The sequence below is a fragment of the Alosa sapidissima genome, chromosome 20 (genome assembly GCF_018492685.1).
Source record: "Alosa sapidissima isolate fAloSap1 chromosome 20, fAloSap1.pri, whole genome shotgun sequence".
NCBI classification, from domain to species: Eukaryota; Metazoa; Chordata; class Actinopteri; order Clupeiformes; family Clupeidae; genus Alosa; species Alosa sapidissima.
The window spans coordinates 1,534,646-1,554,328 of NC_055976.1; the positions used below are offsets into that span (position 1 = coordinate 1,534,646).

Sequence of the window (19,683 nt, forward strand, 5' to 3'; positions counted from 1 at the left end):
ACTAAGTTTGCCCAGTAGCCTACTTATCTGAACTAACGACATGATCACTATCACTAGATATAAAGAAAATGTTGACTTTCACTCGGTGCTGTTCACTGACAGTAAAAAAAAAAGTGTCGTAATGTTATAAGCATAATACATTGAACTGAATAGGTGCATTATAGCCTCATAACGAGGCCTCTCAAATTCAGAAAATTGCATTAAACTAAAATCGGAAGACATTGTTATCTTTGTTAGACCATAGGGTCGTTGTCATATAAATGCTGTAACGAAATTCGAAGTGTAAATATACAAACTTTATGTTGAAAGTGTAACCGCGACCGTTTCCCATAGGAATGAATGTAAAACATATACCCTCCAAAACGAGACCTCCCGAAATTCTGAAAAAATACTAAATTGATATCAGGCACCGTTATTACCATTGGTAGATCATAGGGTAGCTGTGATATAAATGCTGTGACGAAATTCGAAGTGTAAATATACAAACTTTATGTTGAAAGTGTAACCGCGATGTCCATTGAAATGCATTGAAATGAATGAAGCACAGATCAAGTAGTCCCCAAAGTGACGTCATCACCGAATTGCGTACAAAAAACCCGCTAATGCTAAAAACAACAAAAACTGGCATTTAACACCATTTGGAGACATTTTTAAAATGATATACATATATTGAGTGCTTTATGTACCCATTAATCAACAGTGGTGTTTAACCTGCAACACAGGCTTTAAGCTCCCTTCGTAGTACAGGCAAAGATTCTAGGTCCCAGGATGGTGTTGCTGAGATACTGTAAACAAACATTCTGTTTATAGTATCTAAGCAACGCCAACCGAGGACAGGCCAGAAGATAAATATCCTACGAGACAGTTGAACTGTTCTACGATCTTTGGCCACATGAAGGACGACGCAGGTTAGTGGGCTAACTGCCAGTTAACGTTACTGCCAGCCATAGCTTTGGTGAACATAAACTAGCTAACAAGCTCATTAGACTTTATTTAACAACTAGGCTAACTTCTAGACGGCCAAGGCTAGATCCTCACCTATTTTCGCCAATAACCTTATGCATGTGCCACTTACAATTCATTTATCTACGTTACTAGGATAGCGGATTCCGATAAAAAACAAAAACATTAAATTATCGTCGTATCGAAAATGACAATGTACAGTGAGTCGAGGTGCTGTAAACCGTGTTGTAATAGCCTACTGCATGGAGCACGGAACAAAGGCTCAAAACGCATGGATCAATTTGATATTTTGGTCATAACGTTATCGACTTAATAAAACCAGATATAGTTGATCAAACAGTGATATTTGAAGTTGCTGTGTTAACTTTAATTGGGTGTGATCGTGGCACAAACATTATAGACCTAATCCATAACTCGCCATCAGAAGTCGCATGCGCGACACAATCAGTTCATTTTGCTGACGGGTGTTAGGCCTACAACTAATGGCCTCCTTATACCAAACAACTTTGACAAGATTTGGGAAAGATTCTTGAAAGATTGTAGCTTTACTCAAAAGACTACAATCATTCATGAGTGTTTCCCAAATCTTGTCAAAGTTGTTTGGTGTAAGGAGGCCATAACCTGCACAGGTCATGTTTTTATTTTCATTTAATTGCATTTGCTGTGACTATATCAAATGGCACTCATGTTAACTTGAACTTGGTTTAGTGGGTTTATAGCTGGGTCAAAGACAAAACTGGGTTTTCAAGCCTCCAAAAAATAAAAGTATTCAAGAACTCAGAACCTTTTGTTCTTTCTGGACATTATAGTGTATATTATGTAATTCAAATATTTTCGGAACAAAAAATAGTAGAAAACATACATTTTTACTCTGATTTCTAGGAAACAACCCCTAAAACGTCATTCAGTGTAATACATTTTAAAATACAAAAAAACCTTGGCAGGCATAAGAAGATTTAGAGAAGGTGTTTGATTTATTAAAGCACTATATGTAAGGACTGCATTGCCATTCCAAAATACTAATTAGTTGTAATTTGAAACCTTTACATTCTGCAAATATTATTTCCACCACCAGGTTTTACCCATTTGTCAGGAATAAGTTTTTGCACCAAAGTGAATTCTGTTTAAAAACCAATATTATTTAGTTTAATTGCATATTTTGAATATATGTGGTAATAAACAAAAGTTATTATTTGCGTTTTATTTATTTTTTAGATAAATATATGCATTACACTGAATGACCAAGTTATTACTCTGAATGACGTCTTATCAAAAAGGTATAATGCAATGCCACTATAAGCACAACTATTGTTGTATTGTTGTAATATCATTAGACAAAACTAGACACAATCCTAAGTAAATGATGCAGCAGAAGATATTGTCAAAGAATAATCATTTTTTATTGAACATTTAAAACTTAACAAATAAAGGAACATTTAAAATGAGATGAACATCAAATAAACATTCTTTAATTATTCCAAAAACTTCTCCCAGTCTCCATGGCTAAGCTTGGACTGCCTCATTGTAAGGGGCTCTGGCTCAGACACAACAGCCTTGATGTCCTCTTTGAAATAGAACACTTTGTCTGCTATGTCTGCTATGTCTGACCAGACAAATGCGTTTTTACCAGCAGCACTCTGGTGCATGCAGTTGACTTCTACCTCCTCTGCAACTACCTGCTAGCCTGAAGGACCAGGCCCAATCTGAAAGATTAAGGGTCTGGCCACGAATAACGTAATGGCCCAAGCACGCATTTGAAAATCTCACTGCACACAATTGGATAACACTATACGATCAATGTTAACTGACTCATTCCGGACTTCGACCGCAATTGGATAGCACTATGTCCGTCAGCGGTTTAGCTCGCCTCTGGCCCGCCTATATCAGATACACAGATATGATTGGTCCCCCGCGATGCAAGGGGCAAAAGTTACGTGCATCATTACTCGTTGCCAGAGTCTCTCGCTGAGCAAATGTAGAGGTCCTCTGGCTTCTGTATGTCGCCTCCCTTCTTCACATGCTTGGAAGGCATCTAGAAAAATCAATAAAAAGTGATTTTAAAGTTTAAAAACATTTAATTATTAATCATTATTAAAATGAAAATTACAGATACTATTAGGGTAATATGTTACATTAACTTAATCATAAAATGTGCATTATAATAATAATAGCAATAATAATGATAATCATATATTTTATTACAAATATGATTATTAATGCATTACTACTGTATTAATACATTATTATTACTGTCTCACTACATTATTATTACTCATTATATTAATGCCACTTCTTTACACTGAATGACATATCCATTACACTGAATGATATAGCCATTACACTGAATGACATTTTAATGATTAATCATATTTTACAGGCAAACAGTTAGCCACCTATATCAAACAATGGCCTTGATCTACAAAGTTTATAACAGTTATTTACTAAATACACTTGTTTAGATGAATATCTAACAATAAAAGTGTTTCCTGGCATTACACTGAATGACATGTGGATTTGTATATCAAGTTACCACAACATAAAAAGGTGAAAATATAAAATATATAAGTCAAGTCAAGTCAAGTCAGTTTTATTTGTATAGCGCATTTAACGTGCACAGAGTGCCACCCAAAGCGCTCCACATTAAGACATTGTCATTGACACATACAAAATCATAGACTAACAAAGACAATAGCGGACGGAGCGGCGTAGTCGCCAGCGTACCCGTGACACCAAGACATAGAACTACATTTAAGAAATAACAAACGCAAAAGATGCCGGACAGAGCGGCGTAGTCGCCAGCGTACCCGTGACACCAAGACATACAAGACAAACAACAAACAAATTAATAAATAAAATAAATACAAATTAAAAATAAAATTAGTCCAATTTCCAACCGGCTGAAAATGTCCAAGGGCAATGATGACTCGCGTGAAACTGCGCACAATTGTGTCTCCACAACCGATGCATGCAACGCCAACAAAGTTCTTTACACTGGCAGTCTGGAAGCATAACAGTCCGAAGTCATGGGCGATCTTGTATATCAGCAACTCGGTGGACGTTTAACAGCGACCGTTTGTTGGTCCGTAATGCAGAGTTCTTCAACGTTAACGTTAACGTAGTCTGCTCAATCCAGACTCCAGGCAGTTGGCATGGCAGCTCACTGGTCAGAAACAGCTCACCGGCCTCAGCAGATATTTCTCAGAGTAGCTCCAGCTGTTGTCCCGAGAAATCCCCTCGACCAGACAGTGAAGTGCAGCACCGGCTCACGGATGGGAAGGATGTAAGAGGCCCAGGGCAAAAGCTAGCCATAGCAAGCTCCCAATGGACAGACGTTAACAACATCAGCCGACTTGAAAGCAGTAAAAAGGACTAAGAGAATAACACGAAAACTATCAAAAATAACGTAAATAAAGAGAGCTAAACTCACCTTACTGTGTCACCTCAGGGGTCTCCAGGGGTCCTTTGATGATGTCACAGATTGTCACATGACAATCAGTTTCTGATATGATTTTAATATGGCTTTTTGATGTCATTACACTGAATGACCACTAATGAACTGACTATTTGGGACAAAAGTCCCCTATTGATTTCAATATCAAAACATAACAATAACTCACTGTCCTTTTAGTATCTCAATTCCAACACTCATAAAAATGTGCCAAGGTAATTTAGTTGTTGTTGTATTGTATAGTAATTCCAGAAAGGAGGTTTAACAAACACTGAGATAAAACTTAACCTCTGGGTTGTCTGAACCTGTGGCGAATAAACCCGAGCTGTCGGTTCCAAAACACCGGTTACCAGTTAGTTCAATCAACCCTGTGTTAGATAACCTAGAGTTGTGCGCGTTCACGGCGAACTTATAAAGGCATCATCTATTGAGAGTTGAAACAATGAGTGAAACCGGCGAAACGAAGAGCACCGTATTTTTCAGAGGCGGAGTCGAGGCTTACGAGGAGAGAACTGTAACAAAAAAAAGAGCAATACTTAAGCGCCTGCGTCCGAGACCTTGCTTGGCAGAGAATAGCCTAACTGACCGTGTAAATGCGTACGTTTAGGATAGCCTATTTAATGTCAAAAGCACAATTAAATAATTCACTGGACATCACGTATTGTATTGACTGCTTTGAATGATGCTTTCTTAAACTAGCCTACCTTGTCACAGATTGAGTGGGCCATAGAATTCTTTGAGAATCCCAAATGTAATTTTGTATTTTAACACGGGTTCTGCAGCTGTGGGCCAAGTTAAACTTTTGCGCTCCATCATCGGAAGGGTGAATGTCGGAAGGCATGGGTAGCCTATTGGACATTTCAGTGCACATTTGGAAAATTTAATAAGTGATGCTGACCTGCCAGTTGGTGAAACTACACATTAATGATCCTCGTGGGTTTGTGTCCAGGAAAACGAATGAAGTTGCGCAGGGACTGCTTTAGCGCAAGGCAAACTTTACGCACCGACAGCTTGCCGATATGCTCTGCGTCTCCAACACTACAAAAACTCCCAGTCGGAGAGCGTGTGTAGTAGCCTATTAAAAAAATATTTTGTCCCAAATGCCATCAGCATTCTTAACCAAACTTAGTGACAACATACATACCCGGCTGAGCTGTACAGCTATATTTAAACTTATTTATCAATTTTCTATAGGCTATGTTTCCCCTTTTTTGTACTGTACTTGTTTTAATTATATCTTTAATGTGTCTGAGATGTTGTTTGTCCATCTGTCTGGTGAGCCAAACACAAATGTCCACTATGGTGTAGGCTAGGCTAGCTAGCCTACATTAAAGATTTATTATGACCGCCGCTAGCGAAGCTAGCGAAGCGGTCATATAGGCATTGTCAAAGTTTTTTTTTTTTTTTTCGTCATCTACTTCCTGAATTTTTGGTCAACGATACCCAGGACACCGAACCACCGGGGCACATGAAATTTGGTGGGTATGTAGCCCCACTAGACTTTTACGGAAAAATGTCGTTTTGTCCCCGGAGGCCACTCCCCCCCCCCCCCCCCCCGTGCTGGGCCCCCCCGAACCGCAAAAAAAGCAGTTTTTCCTAAATAACTACCTGAACCGTGGCACTGAGGATGAAGAATCTTTTATGGTATGTTGGTCTCAAGGGCCCACATCAATCTGGCCCATAATCACTCATTTGTGATTTGCACCCCCCCTCCGGTAAAAAATGAAAATGCAATATTATTCTGCTTTAATCGCCCCTATCTTCAGTTAAGATGTTCAGAACCGCACCAAATTTTATGTGTATGATTGACCTGGCATTCTCTGGGGGTATCCTACTATCGGTATTAGAACGGCCGATACATAATTACAAATTCAGTAGGATTAAAAGAAAGCCAAAATAAATATTCATCATAATCATCATGGCTGCATTTCCAGTATTGGTGATAAGTAGTCGTTTGTCCACTAGATGGCGCATCGTTGCAGTGAGACATAATTTTGTTGGAAGTTAAAAGTGGGTTGGAAAAACAATGGACGCTTTCTACAAGGACTGTGGTTTACCGCAGAAAACGTCTAATAAGGATAGGATGATGTTCACATGAAATGTAATTCCCATTTCTTCTTGAAGCCAAAATAAATCTGAGGATGTTTATCGGACATGCTTGGTTTTTACTGCAGGTACGTTAATCTTATAATATCAATAAGGACCTAGGTAATGTTACCGTTAGCGTTGGTTGAGTGATGGAGGCCAATTTGATTGATTGCATTTGTAGAAAACTATAAATGCGGTTATACCAAGCAAATTGATAGCAGCACTGTAATTGTATCTTTCGACTGTCATTTGTTGCACGTGCTACAAAAATCATTCTGTGCAATGGAAGATTTACCAACGTTACACCGGTCTGATACAGTTTTGCCTATAAATGCGTGAGACTGAGACGCCTGTTTATTTTGTTTTAAGTGCGTGCAGGGTGTGAGAGGGGAATCGATGTGCTTTGATTCCAGCTTGGTAGTTGTAGTCTGTGAAATTAAAAAGCATGTGTGTGTGAAGTATCCAAACAATGACACCTTCATTTCATTCTGGCTGCTTTAGCAACACACCTTAAGCTACTGTGTAGTGGGTCCCATTTAGAAGTGGCTACTTCATTCGCGCTTTCCTTGACTCATGCAGCTGCGTGAATTTTATTACAACTTTTCGCCACGATACGGCAGTTTAAGTCCGCTTGATACTGTAAGGCGTAAGCCATTGGTTTACAAAGGAGATTTTATTTGTGTCACCAGCATAGCCTATTGACAATTTATGTTGTAAATAGGCCTACCTTATAAGCCTACCTGTAGCTTAGGGAAGCTAACAGCTTTCTATTAGGATCTAGTTTGTTAGTTACAGTTTTGTCATAACTCCCTGATGCATTTTTGCATTTAGAATAGCGTGGAAAATTAAACAATATCGGGTGCCTATGGACTAGGCTGGGTGAACCCAGCCTGATCTGCCCGCTATTTATTTTTTGATTTCTTAAAAAATTGAGCTTGGTCTGGTGAAAGCCAGACTAGCCATGGACCTCAGTTACACAATGCAAGGGAACAATCAGCCTATATTTGCACGAACAATAACGGACAACAGCTGTTCAACTTTGGCCCGTTAAAATGTGTATGAACAGTCTAGGGACGCATTTCATCAAGGCCCATTTGGACATGTCAGTTATTTGCACCACTGGTTAGATGTAAAACAGCATTTCGTTTCAGACTACTGTTACTTAATTTGTGCATTGACAATAAAGTATTACATTTGAACTAACACAACATTCACAAAAAATCCATCCATCCAAAAATGACCTTTGTTTTTGATAGCTGTTGAAAACGGCATGGAACTGACAGAGATGTTTTTGTTTATAAATAAATAAATAAATAAATAAATAACATTATGCTGATACCTTTTGCTTTTCCCAAATACAATGTAGCCTACAGGTGTAAGTGACCTTTCATCAATCCAGTCGCAATGGATGAACTGTGATGAACTGCCCTACTTGTGATTGTTTAGAGATTTTAAAGGTTTTATAACAATGCTACATCTTCTTTGGCTATTCTACAATCTATTCACCTTTTCAGCACCAGTAGGCTATTTTCTGTGCAGCCGCAAACAATGCCAAACAAGCATACACAAAAGTTGTTGCTTCTTTTTTCAATCTGACCTTCGTCAAAATGAAACGCCATTGTGTGACAAGTGTAAAAATAGTGGCCTGATTGAACATGCACTGAAATAACCGAACGTAATTGAACATAACCTGAACAAAACCTACCCCCTACCAGGTTAAGTTCAGAGCCTATGTTACCATAGTTACTTACATAGCCTGATCATTTTTGAGCTTTCTGGAACTGAAATCCCAGGTTTACCGTTTACTCTGGGTTTACATACCCAGTTCAGTTCAGAGCCTATGTTACCATAGTTACTTACATAGCCTGATCATATTTGAGCGTTCTGGAACTGAAATCCCAGGTTTACCGCTAACTCTGTGTTAACATACCCAGTTAAGCCAGTAAACCTGCTTTCTGGAATACCCCTCTGTTCATGGGATGAGGGTTTGATTGAGTGAGTGAGTGAGTGAGTAATTGAATAAGGGACACCTGGACAGTCGTTTTAAGAGTTGAGTGCTGCTTTGTCAAGGAGGCTGGACAGACGGGGTGTTTTTGTGGAGTGGTGGATATTGTTGACGCTTGTAGGCTATGGTAAATGAAAGTTGGGGCTTTTTGTGATAAAGTCTTGGGTATGCTATTCACCTAGATTCTGATTCTGAAGGAGAATATCTGCCTTTTGGAGATTATGATCGATCATCTATTGACAGTGATAGTCACGGTGCATCTGTGAATGGGGTGCGTCTTTGCGTGTATACGACGGTGTCCACTAAGCATAGGCCCTACCATGCTTATTTCGACCCTTTGCCCAACATAGCTGGAGGTGGCAGTGGTAATCGTGATGATGGTGTCCATAATGGACGTGGTACAGACAGCAGGGGTAGTAAAAATAGGGCTCTGAAGAACAAAGTCACCCACCAGATGACCAGGCTACTATAATAACGGTTTGTGGTTATAGGCTTGTAATAGTTTACTATTGTTGGTTTACATCTTAGGCCTACTGTTTTCCTGTTAATTTGTTAAACCTGCTCAAATATGTTCAACATCCAGTATTTACTGAAAGGTGCATAATTAGAGGTGCTTGCCATCCAGTGGCAAATTAGATACATTTACCCCCTTACAAAGACCACTTTCAAGCCTTTTGAAATTTTGATATCAAAATCCAATGGTGTTGTTTTCTTAACCCTGGTGCCTAAAGTTTGCCATGCAGGTTTAAATAAGTTATGAGAAGAACATATTTTTATTTGTAGTGAAACACACACATACCTGTTTTTATGATTTTTGTTTTTTAGAATTTGTATTTATTTTATCATTTAATTATAAGCTAAGGTTGTTAGCTACGTATAGCGTAGCGATAGAGTATTAGGGCCACACATGAAGAAAAACATATTTTTACCATGACGAGATTAAACTCGACATGTCGACTTTAACTCATTGAATGCCAAGCTGTTTTCGGAAGCTTTGTCCTAGAGTGCCAGCAATCTAGACCATTGTTGATGATTTTTGTACAGCCACAGCATATTCTGTGTTATAGCTATGAACACATACAATGGCTCGTTTGAAAGGTGAGACTTTAAGCTCTCAGTGGGTGCAAACCGTGTATTTCTACACGCCTCTGTTCCTGAGAAATCCCAAGCTAAACATTGGCTAGTTTTCATCAAAATCCCTGTTTTTTTCTAGAAATGGAGATATAACGTCTTTCATGAAATATGAAGTGTTGCCTGTAAAGTTTCCGGGAAGTGACCTAGCGAGACCTGGCGAGACTGCCACCTAGTGATAGACCCACGAAAATGGCCTGGTTTTGAGCTGACGTGCATGCGTCACTGATTCGGCCCAAAACGGCAACCATCAAAAGCCGAGTTATGATAAAACGTCCAGATAAAATGTCCAGATTGTGCGTTTTCATGAGTTTTCGATCATCATATATTTCATTTCCATTCATCACAGAGTTCCCAAAATCACATATAAGGTGTGTTAGAGTGTCTAGTTTCGTAATAAAAAAATAAATAAAAAAAAAGCTAAAAACGTAATATTACGTTTTTGCCACTCAACGCATGGGAAGGAAAAACGTAATATTACGTTTTTGGCACTCAATGAGTTAAAGTCGCCATGTCGACATTAAACTCGACATTTCAAAAATAAAGTTGAAATATCATGTCGACTTTAATCTCGACGTGTCAACATTAAACGCAACATTTTGAGAATAAAGTTTGGAGAGAGAACGACCTGGGACAATTGAAAAGTGATTAGACCTACATCATGTGGACAAAACATAGAATTTAACCTCCGTTGCTCAGCCAAATACTTTCCTGTTAGGTCCTTTTATCACGGAGTTACAGGCGATAAATGCAATGGTCAAAAGTAAACGTCATTAGCGGTTTATTTATTTATTTATTGTAGGCCTATTATTAAAGAGTGTTTTTCCTCTAAAGCTTCAACTTCATGCAATGGTTAACAGAGAACAATATCAACATTTTAGAGTGGCCAGCCAGAGTCCAGACCTCAATCAGTCAAAAAAGTGAGCACAAGGCCAAAGTGATGCAAATAATCGTTCCTGCCTCAAAACCCAGATTGCTGCTAAAAAGGTGTGGTCTTTATTGTGGAGACACGGAGAGGCTTGGTAGGTGTTATAAGAACTATTTTGAAAGCTTTGATGGCAAATAAAGATGTTTCTATTGATTATTTAAAAAGGGCATGAATAATTTTGGATATGCCATTGTTTATAAAAATGTTAAAAAAGATAAAAATGATTTATTTTTTTGATTCCATGTTTCTACCACATTGTCTTACAACCTTTTGGCATACGTGTGGCAGTGTAATTTTCAGTCAGAACAAACATATTGCCCAGATAGCAAACATACACTGGGACGGAACTGAGCCACACCTACCACAACGTCCGGCACGGATCTGCATAATGGACCTGATCCGGCGTACAAACGCACATCGGTCCAAAATTGGTCTGGATCCGTTTGACGGATCTGGTACCAATAAGGGCTAAGACTGGCCCAGTTCCGTATGGTAGTCTGTGTTACTGACGTGTTCCAGATCTGTTTATCATATGCAATACGGGTCCGCTTATTGTGTGTGGTACAGACCCGTTTATCAGACATCAGCCGGCTTTATTTGACATGTGAAATGTGATTGGTAATTAGGGCTAATTATCCTGAAAAATCTGTTTGCTACACATTTGCTAACAGGTTCGTTATAGGTTCACCCAGGCTAAAGTTCGTAACGTTTTCCCAACAGCTCAACTGATAAACATAAGCTAGGCTACAAACACAAGGGGGGTAAAAAAACTTTACACATAAGTGTCTTATTATTTTTTTTATTCAACAACCTGTCTGTAGAAGTGCCATCCCAGACAAAGTTTAAGTCGTGTTAATTCCACTGTTCCCATCGATATTCAGGCTGTCTTCCTCAGTCATCTCCATGGTCAATCTGAAACAACACAAAATAAACATTAGCCATTTATTCCTTTTTGCAAATAGCCTAAGTCACAATTACACTCGTTTTTTATCATCAGTGATCCTGTTAGCGTTATCACTGTTTTTTCCAAAATAGTTATTGTGATGGCTGTTTTGTTTAAGTTAAGCTAGTTGTTGTTGCTGGAAAATAATAGTAAAGTTATCAACTCGGTTGCTTGTTGTTGTCTCTGAATAAACCAACAGAGATAAAAAGCAGATACTACCTTGAAAAGTTGGGCTGTCCTAGTCAACCCCAGGCCAAAGATTGTTAAGGCGGAGCAAGATACTTCGTCGTAGTTCATGTCTATGGGCGCGAAATGGGGATCGAATCCTGTCTGCATAAAGAGGCGTGTCGATGACGTATTGACGAGCGTACGTTGCAACCGGCCAACAGCAGCCAAAGATTGTTAAGGCGGAGCAAGATGTTTCATCAGGAGCCACTTCCGCGAACCCGGATCGCACGAGGGGGGGTCAAAATCCCCCTTTATGCAGAGCAGAGGCAGCGACTGACAGCTGCTGCTGTTGGCCGGTTGCAATGTACGCTCGTCAATACGTCATCGACACGCCTCTTTATGCAGACAGGATTCGATCCCCATTTCGCGCCCATAGACATGAACTACGACGAAGTATCTTGCTCCGCCTTAACAATCTTTGCAGCAGCTGCATAAATAACCGGCGCACACCTGATATAAGGTTGATTTTCTCCAGACTGGAATGCTCAAAAATGCTAAAAATGTACCTGAAATGTTCAGAAGGGTTTGAGGATCATGAAAACGTGCCCGAAATTCACATTCTCTATACTCTATAGAACCAAGACCTTAGCATATGTGGTGAAATTCTGAGCTATGCCCATAGACTTCAATGGAGCAGTCGCTGCCTCTGCTCTGCATAAAGGGGGATTTTGACCCCCCCTCGTGCGATCCGGGTTCCCGGAAGTGGCTCCTGATGAAACATCTTGCTCCGCCTTAACAATCTTTGCCCAGGCTGGCAAATCATGTCAAAAGATTGATAGTGAGCAAACCAAAGATCCTTGATTAACATTACTGCTTGGACTTCTGCATGCGTGGCAAGAATATGGGGTTGTTTCATAGCACTGTTAGATCTGACACAAACAACAATTGACTACTTTTACCACTGCTAGGTAATAATAAAAATAATGAAACGAACATATGATCAATATTGAGCCAACTATATCTTCTTTTCCAGCCTTACTGTAGAAATGAAGTGGCCATGGGAACATAGTGCACCCCCATGGTTTCTAAATTTGTGCCATTCCAAAATACCTTTCTTTAGCAGCCAGTTGACAATGAAGTAGGGAAAGGACAGTCAATTTAGCAGAATCAGCACCTTAATTAATATCATTACCACCTGGGTCTGCTGTGAAAAAACGGTCCTTCGGCTCATATCCGTATCACAGGTTTGGGCCAAATCAGTGTTTTGTATTTTAAACGCATCTCCTGACTTCCAGTTGAGTTGCGGAAATTGGACCTGGGACAAATCTGTAAACCGGTGATAAAACAGCATTGCTAGCAGAGCTGAAACCTGTATCAGGAGTAGACCTGGCCCACAGTCAGATACCGTATGTCCGCTTACAGGCGGATCTAAAGGCTTTTATGTGGATCCGGCCCAAAGGAAATTGCTATCTGGGTTGTTCTTAAATGTGTATAAGTTACGTAAGGGATAATGGACGACACGGTGGTCTGTTCACAGAAGTTAATGCACGGTCGAGGTTGTAAACCGGCCCCGACGCGAAGCGTGTGTTCATTTCCTGTTACAATTTAAACATTTTAATCGACAAAACTGTCTTGTTTGTAGAACTACTTTCTTCCGACACATATCGACTAATTTCTCAACTTGCAGGACAAACTGCCGTTACTAGTTCTAAATGAATGGTTGCTACGGCCAAAGGCCAGTCGTTAGTTCTAAATTGATGGTTGCTACGGCCAAAGGCCAGTCGTTAGTTCTATCTCTCCCGTTGTCAAGCAGGCATATGCCAAGATTCTAAAAGGAAAAGGCTACACTGTCAATGTCAAAATAGCTCATTTAACTCTGTTGCAATGGGACAGTTGTTTATGATACACCACCTTGCCCACCAAAATACTAAAAACAGACATGCACTATAGGCTACAATACTATTCGTTTTTATTGTTTAAGATTGAACTGCACGTTCCCGTTGATGGTGAAATTGGACATCGAGAAAGGCAACTCAATGGACTGTGCTGGCTTAGAAGTCACGTCCACACTCCTTTGGCTTCGGTCGTCATTGGTTGGTCCTGCTGCGGGGCAGCTCCCAGACAGAATCGTGCTCCAGCGTTTTCTGTCAGCTGTGTATGGTGCCCAGTAACTCTTTAGGCTGGTCTCACACCTATGTCCAGTGACTGACATTATCTGTCTGCTCTCCAGGCCAGCCTCAGACAGCATCTGGACTGCGGTGCTCCGCACTGAATGGTTTGTGTAGCGCCCTGACAGCCCTAATGCCTCACTCATGCGTGGAAGTAGGAGGCCGAGGTAATTTGCTCCCATTGGCTCACGGGAGTACCAGACCTCTCTTCTGTTTAAAATGTCCTGCGCACAACGCAGGGGGTGCAGGTAGAATGCCTTGGAGTCAGGTGGGCATTTAGACAGATATTTTTTGAAGCTGGCAACTGGACAAAGTGGGTTACCTGGCTGCGCAAACATGAAGCCCCTGAACATCTGCTTTTGTGGGTCCGGCGCTGTCTGTGGTTTTTAGTCTCAGCATTGTGAGACAGGCACACATATTCGACCCCGTCCTCATCTTTTTTTATATGAAATGAATCAGGATGAAGGTCTCGATTACCCTCCCTTCCTCTCCTCGCCAAGTTCAACTGGATGTCGAACCAGACTTTTCGGACTAGTCCGGCTGCTGTGTAATAGTGGGCAATAGGTAGTCTGAAGTGCGGATGACATGCAAATCGGCCTCAGTGATGGGGGGGTGATGCTCACTTGCATCTTTGCCAGCCTTGCGATAGTTTTTCACGACTGATTTAAAAACGTCATTGGCAGATTTAAATTCTTTATCGGTGACAATGTTCATGTTGATCAAATGTCGCTTAAGACCATTCCAAACGGGCCAAAAAGCTCGAAATCGAGTATTATTTTCCCGCAGCTGTTCTTACGGTTGCATAAAATGCCCTTAGGTGTTCGTTAACAGCACCTGCCTCCAGTCTTTCGAAATCACTCCGCGTTAGGCCTATGTTTCTTTCGTTAAGCCAATCGCCCAAAACACTTACTGCCCAAGCAGTGCTCCTCTTCGTGTTTTCTTCATGTTTCTTGCTTTCAGTTTCGTCCAACTCATCAGTAGTGATAGTGATAGTCTAGTGCCTCTTGTTCGCAATAACAGCTGGTGATGTAGGCCAACTTTTCCTTTTCAATGGTTTTTCTATGTGCCATCCCAATTCTGCCTTGGCCCAGTTGTCGAAACTGCCATAGTCTCCGTAAACATTAAAAGTTATTGAAGACAAATCGCACATTGTAGCAGTTCGTCGGTGCTTGTTGGTTTAGGCTGATACAATGTTTCAAATTAACGGTAACTTTCACTGCATTCGATCGAACTCTGCGAATTAATACAAGTGTGATACGGCCAAAAAATGGATCTACTTCATAGGTGTGCAGATAACATATAGTTAATGGTCGTTCTAAATTACGTAGGACAATGGGAAATTCAACCAAGCAGTGGAATAATTATACTTACTTATACTGGATCTCAATGATCAGAATCAGTTTGAGTTTTCAACGATTGCACAGATTGTCCCATCAAACATTTCAAAGTCTTTTCCGTAATGTCTGATTGTACTTGGGTCTGAAGACAATGGAAATCGCCAGGTTACTTAAGAAACAAGCAGACGGTGAACGTAGTTCAAGGTATCCAGGTGTATAAGCCACGGAATAATACACAAGTTTCCCAGCTTGTCCGACGTTTCGTGAACAATTTTTCAACTTAATGTACAGTAGCCTAGTTGCAGCTTTTCGGTGGCCGCTTCTGAGAACGGATAACTCCGGACAACGCGCGTCTTAGAATATAGAGTAGTTTATTTATTCACATTTTACTCAAAATGCAAACAAAAGCCTCTATCGCATTCACACGGTTGAAAAATTGTTTGCGACTTTCGCTCTACCTGGCCAAAGGTGTCCTAGCCCTATAGACCTGTCTGGAATAAGTCCCGCCTCCGAAACATCCGTGTCCACCCAACTTCCGGTCGTCAAATGTCTATGGGAAATAACATGGCGTTTCAAAATATCGTACACTGTCAAACTCTGTAGGTGGCAAAGTAGAAAAAGCTGGTGGGCCGATTGGCCTACATACTTCTGCCATCTAGTTTCCACTAGATTTTTTGATTGTCGGTGCCATTAAAGTAGCCTAGTAAACGATTATTAATGCTAACCGGGAGCTAGTTTCGATGTACGCGGGCGGAGGAGAGCGTTAGATCTCGCTCACAACCAGTCACAACCTAACGTGATGGTCATTTCCATGCGTGATTTCAGTGGTCTATAAAAGTAAATCGTTTGCAAGGTTCAGCCTCTTTTCAACACGACTTAACTTTGGTTTGACTGTGCTGAGAGTTTGTTGGCTGTTATTGAGATATTGTTGAGATATTCGATTGCTTGTAGCTCATAGACACTAAAGACATGACGAAACAAGATTTTTATTTAATGATAAGCAGACTAGGAATCAGAGGCAGAGTCGTATTGAGTCGATAGCTTTATTTTGCATGACCTTGATCAGAACAGTAACATTTTCAGAATGTATTAACGACCTATCAAACATGACGATTTCACACAGGGTTAGTGCCACCTCCCTAGACAGGCTCTGGTGCCACAAACTCCATTTCGGTGAAGACAAACTATGAAATATTGCCGCTGCTATGCAACCTTGACCCGGGGAATCGCGGCGTCCGAAGCGTGCGTTAGCTTAGTGCTTCTTACTGATATATTTCTACTTTACGGCACCGACAATAAAAAAATCCAGTGGAAACTAGATGGCAGAAATAGAAAACCTTTTTTTTCTATTTCGCCACCTACAGATGTTTGACAGGTATTATATTTTTTGAAACGCCATGTTATTTCTTATAGACCATAGACTGTATAGAACTGGACAGTGTGCCGTCTGTTAAGAGTGATGCGAGCGTTAGTCCAGAGCCCCCTGGTGGCTGGCTGCAGTAACTCCGCCCATCCCCTTGTATTTCAATGGCCAAGTAGCCAACTTTCCATGTCACTTTTCTCATCTAAAACTATTTTTTATCAACAACTTTTTATTCGAAAAAATAGTTTTCAAGATGCTTCAATACACACAATTTTTCTTTTCTCGCTGAAATTATTTTTTTTAATGTTATATTAACAAATCTAAAAAGGGCGTGTTTACACCTATGATTGACAGCTGGCTGGCTGCAGACACGACGCTTTGTCCATTATGTTTTACCGTCTAGGCTGCAGACACTACCACGTCATCGCTCACTTATTTTAACGACACCTGATTTCGACACATAATCTAACCTAAATAAGTGTTGCTGTTATTATCATTAGGCTATATCTTATCACAGTATGACTAAATACATATTGATAGTCATACATTGTGTAGTTGTTTGTAAGAGACATCGTTGTTAGTTGTGACAGATTCTTTGTGAAAAAAGATATGTGCTGTTCTTTCGTAGATGCTAAGTATATTAGCTCATAGCATGCTAAATCATGCTAGCATTAGCCAGTTGATAGGTAAAGTAAAAGGGCTCTGCTATATTGATCCGAAGTGACATTAGCCATAGTCACCATCATTTACAGTCCTACTTGTTTCAAATGGTTTAACGTAACCAGTGATTGCCGTCATCATCGTTGCAACTTCATTTGAATACACTTAAGTCACTGGAGAAGGCGATGTTAAGTTTCATTAACGTTAACTCTTGCTTAGTTTTGCGAATGGCAATAAACGCCACCTAGCCTGCTAGGTCGACAACCTCGGTATGCCCATTTATGAATCAGCCCGACAAATAACGTTACTTGTGTTTTAGTGAACACATTATTGGACCATAGCTTAACGTGAGGAGGGATTCAAAGTTACAAATGGCCAATTTGCTTAGTATGCTCAGAACAGCGGTATCTGAAAATGCACTAAGATATCGTTGTTACCTGCGATTGCACTGCTGGAGAAGCATTTTGCATTGGTATGGTTTGATCAGGTCTTGCCAGTGATGTGTAAATCCTCCCGTAGATTTATTTCAAAATAATACGTCTAAATTAAAAACTGTGACAACTCATTGATAGGCTCTCTCAATATGTCTGTAATCGTATGCCTCTACCACAGGCTTGCTAGTCTTTCACCAGAGAGGGTGCTCCATTATAAATCAAAAATGTAATATTGCAGCCTTCATGTCAGCTGTAAAAATATGAGAACATGGACCTACTACATCAGGATACTTTGTAAACATTTTACACATAATCAGGAAGCTACTTTGCTGTTTAGTGTGTGATGTGTTTAAAGGGGTACTACGTTTAAAGAAACATTTTTATTCTTTGTTTAAAGTGCATAAGAAAATACCACATTATGATGATGATGATTATGGTTACCCTTAACAAATACAAAACAATATAATACTTAAAACAGGGATCAATCAATAGCCTAATGAAATAAACAATGAAAATGAGGGGGGAAAGCAATAATTAATAATAATGCCCATTCAACCAATAATATAATAACAATAACATGGTAAGACTACATTAAGGAGAATATCAATAATAAACAATGTCAAATTAATCAACAGCCTATAATGAAAATAAAACAGTACTACTGCATACAAACCATAATGTATAAGAAGTGCTTAAAAGACCAAAAACTAACACAAGAACGAAGAGCACTGGGCAACTCATTCCACCATCATGGAACCACTGAGTCTTGAATTTGACCTACAGTAGTGTTTAAGACTCGTCGACACAACAGACGCTCATCAGAAGACCGCAGTGGGCGGTTGGGGATGTATATCTTGATCATTGAATTTAAATAACAAGGAGCAGATCCAGTCAGTGTCCTATAGGCCAAAGTGAGACATTTAAATTTAATTATGTCTACTGTAGGGAGCCAATGGAGAGTAACTAGGAGAGGAGTTACGATGTGTCCTTTTTGGCTGATTGAAGACCAGTCATGTTGCAGCATTCTGAATGATATATCACACAAAAAAAAAAAAAAAACATTCAATATTGATTTAGTATCAACCAATAATTATTCTTGTAACGTCTACATATTTGTGTAGGCTACAGCTAAATACTAAGCAATAGCCTCTGACTTAAATACCAAGGCAGTTAAATGACCGTGATATGGTATAGTCTACGTGATACACAGGACTACACAGTAAACCCATTTAAAAAGCATCATCATCTCAGTATACCCATTTAAAATAGGCAAGGATACGTATTTAATAACATTTGGGGTTGCTCACAGTATACCCACCACTACAACTAACTAACTAGACTACACCACTGGTTAAATGGCGCATTGCAATTTACAATTTGTGTGAGTTCAGGGGCATACAGAAAGTTGAAGTTTGGGTGACATCAATAAAGAAAATAGAAACAAAGGGATGTGTACAGCCTCAAGTATGAATGAGGTCACATTAACAGAAGGTTCAGAGCAGCGGCAGACCTTTCTTGGTGCCACGCAAGTTATTAAAAGTCATGTGTTTTCAGAACGTAGTGGTGCTGTGCCATGTCCCATGTATAAGGGGCTTCAGGTTGATCCAGTGACGGTGGCTGATGATGTCAGGGAGATGGATGTCAGGGGACTTGGAGAAAGGGGGAGGACATGCCACCTCAGACCACCCCAGCCAAACCACTTCACGTAGGCATTCCCTTGCTTGCAGACTAATGTAGACCATGGAGACCACCTTGCCGCCACCTCCAGTACATTCAGCCATCACCCATATCTTACCTGCAAAAAGGAAAGTTACAATAAAGTTAGTCAGACAATTTTACAACATTACAAAGCATCTAATCAGGCACTCAACACCACTAGTAATACCAATTAATTAAATATATTATATGTGTGTACCCCAAATGTGTGTATATATATATGTGTGCAATAAACTTCACAGCCTACCTAATGTTAACTACACATTCAAATATGCGGTGTGAATGTTATTAACTTGCGTCAGCTTGAAAAATAACGTTATCAGTATGACTG

General features: G+C 40.0%; 1 protein-coding gene across 1 annotated transcript in view; it reads left to right on the top strand.

Moving 5' to 3' along the window:
• Positions 1-768: 768 nt before the first annotated feature.
• nme5 (NME/NM23 family member 5) overlaps positions 769-19,683 on the top strand; it is a 54,950-nt gene continuing 36,035 nt past the window's right edge. Inside the window, exon 1 of the mRNA XM_042073564.1 lies at positions 769-908. Within this exon, the coding sequence (XP_041929498.1) occupies positions 893-908 (16 nt within the window). The 5' untranslated portion in view covers positions 769-892. The remainder of the gene's footprint in view (positions 909-19,683) is intronic.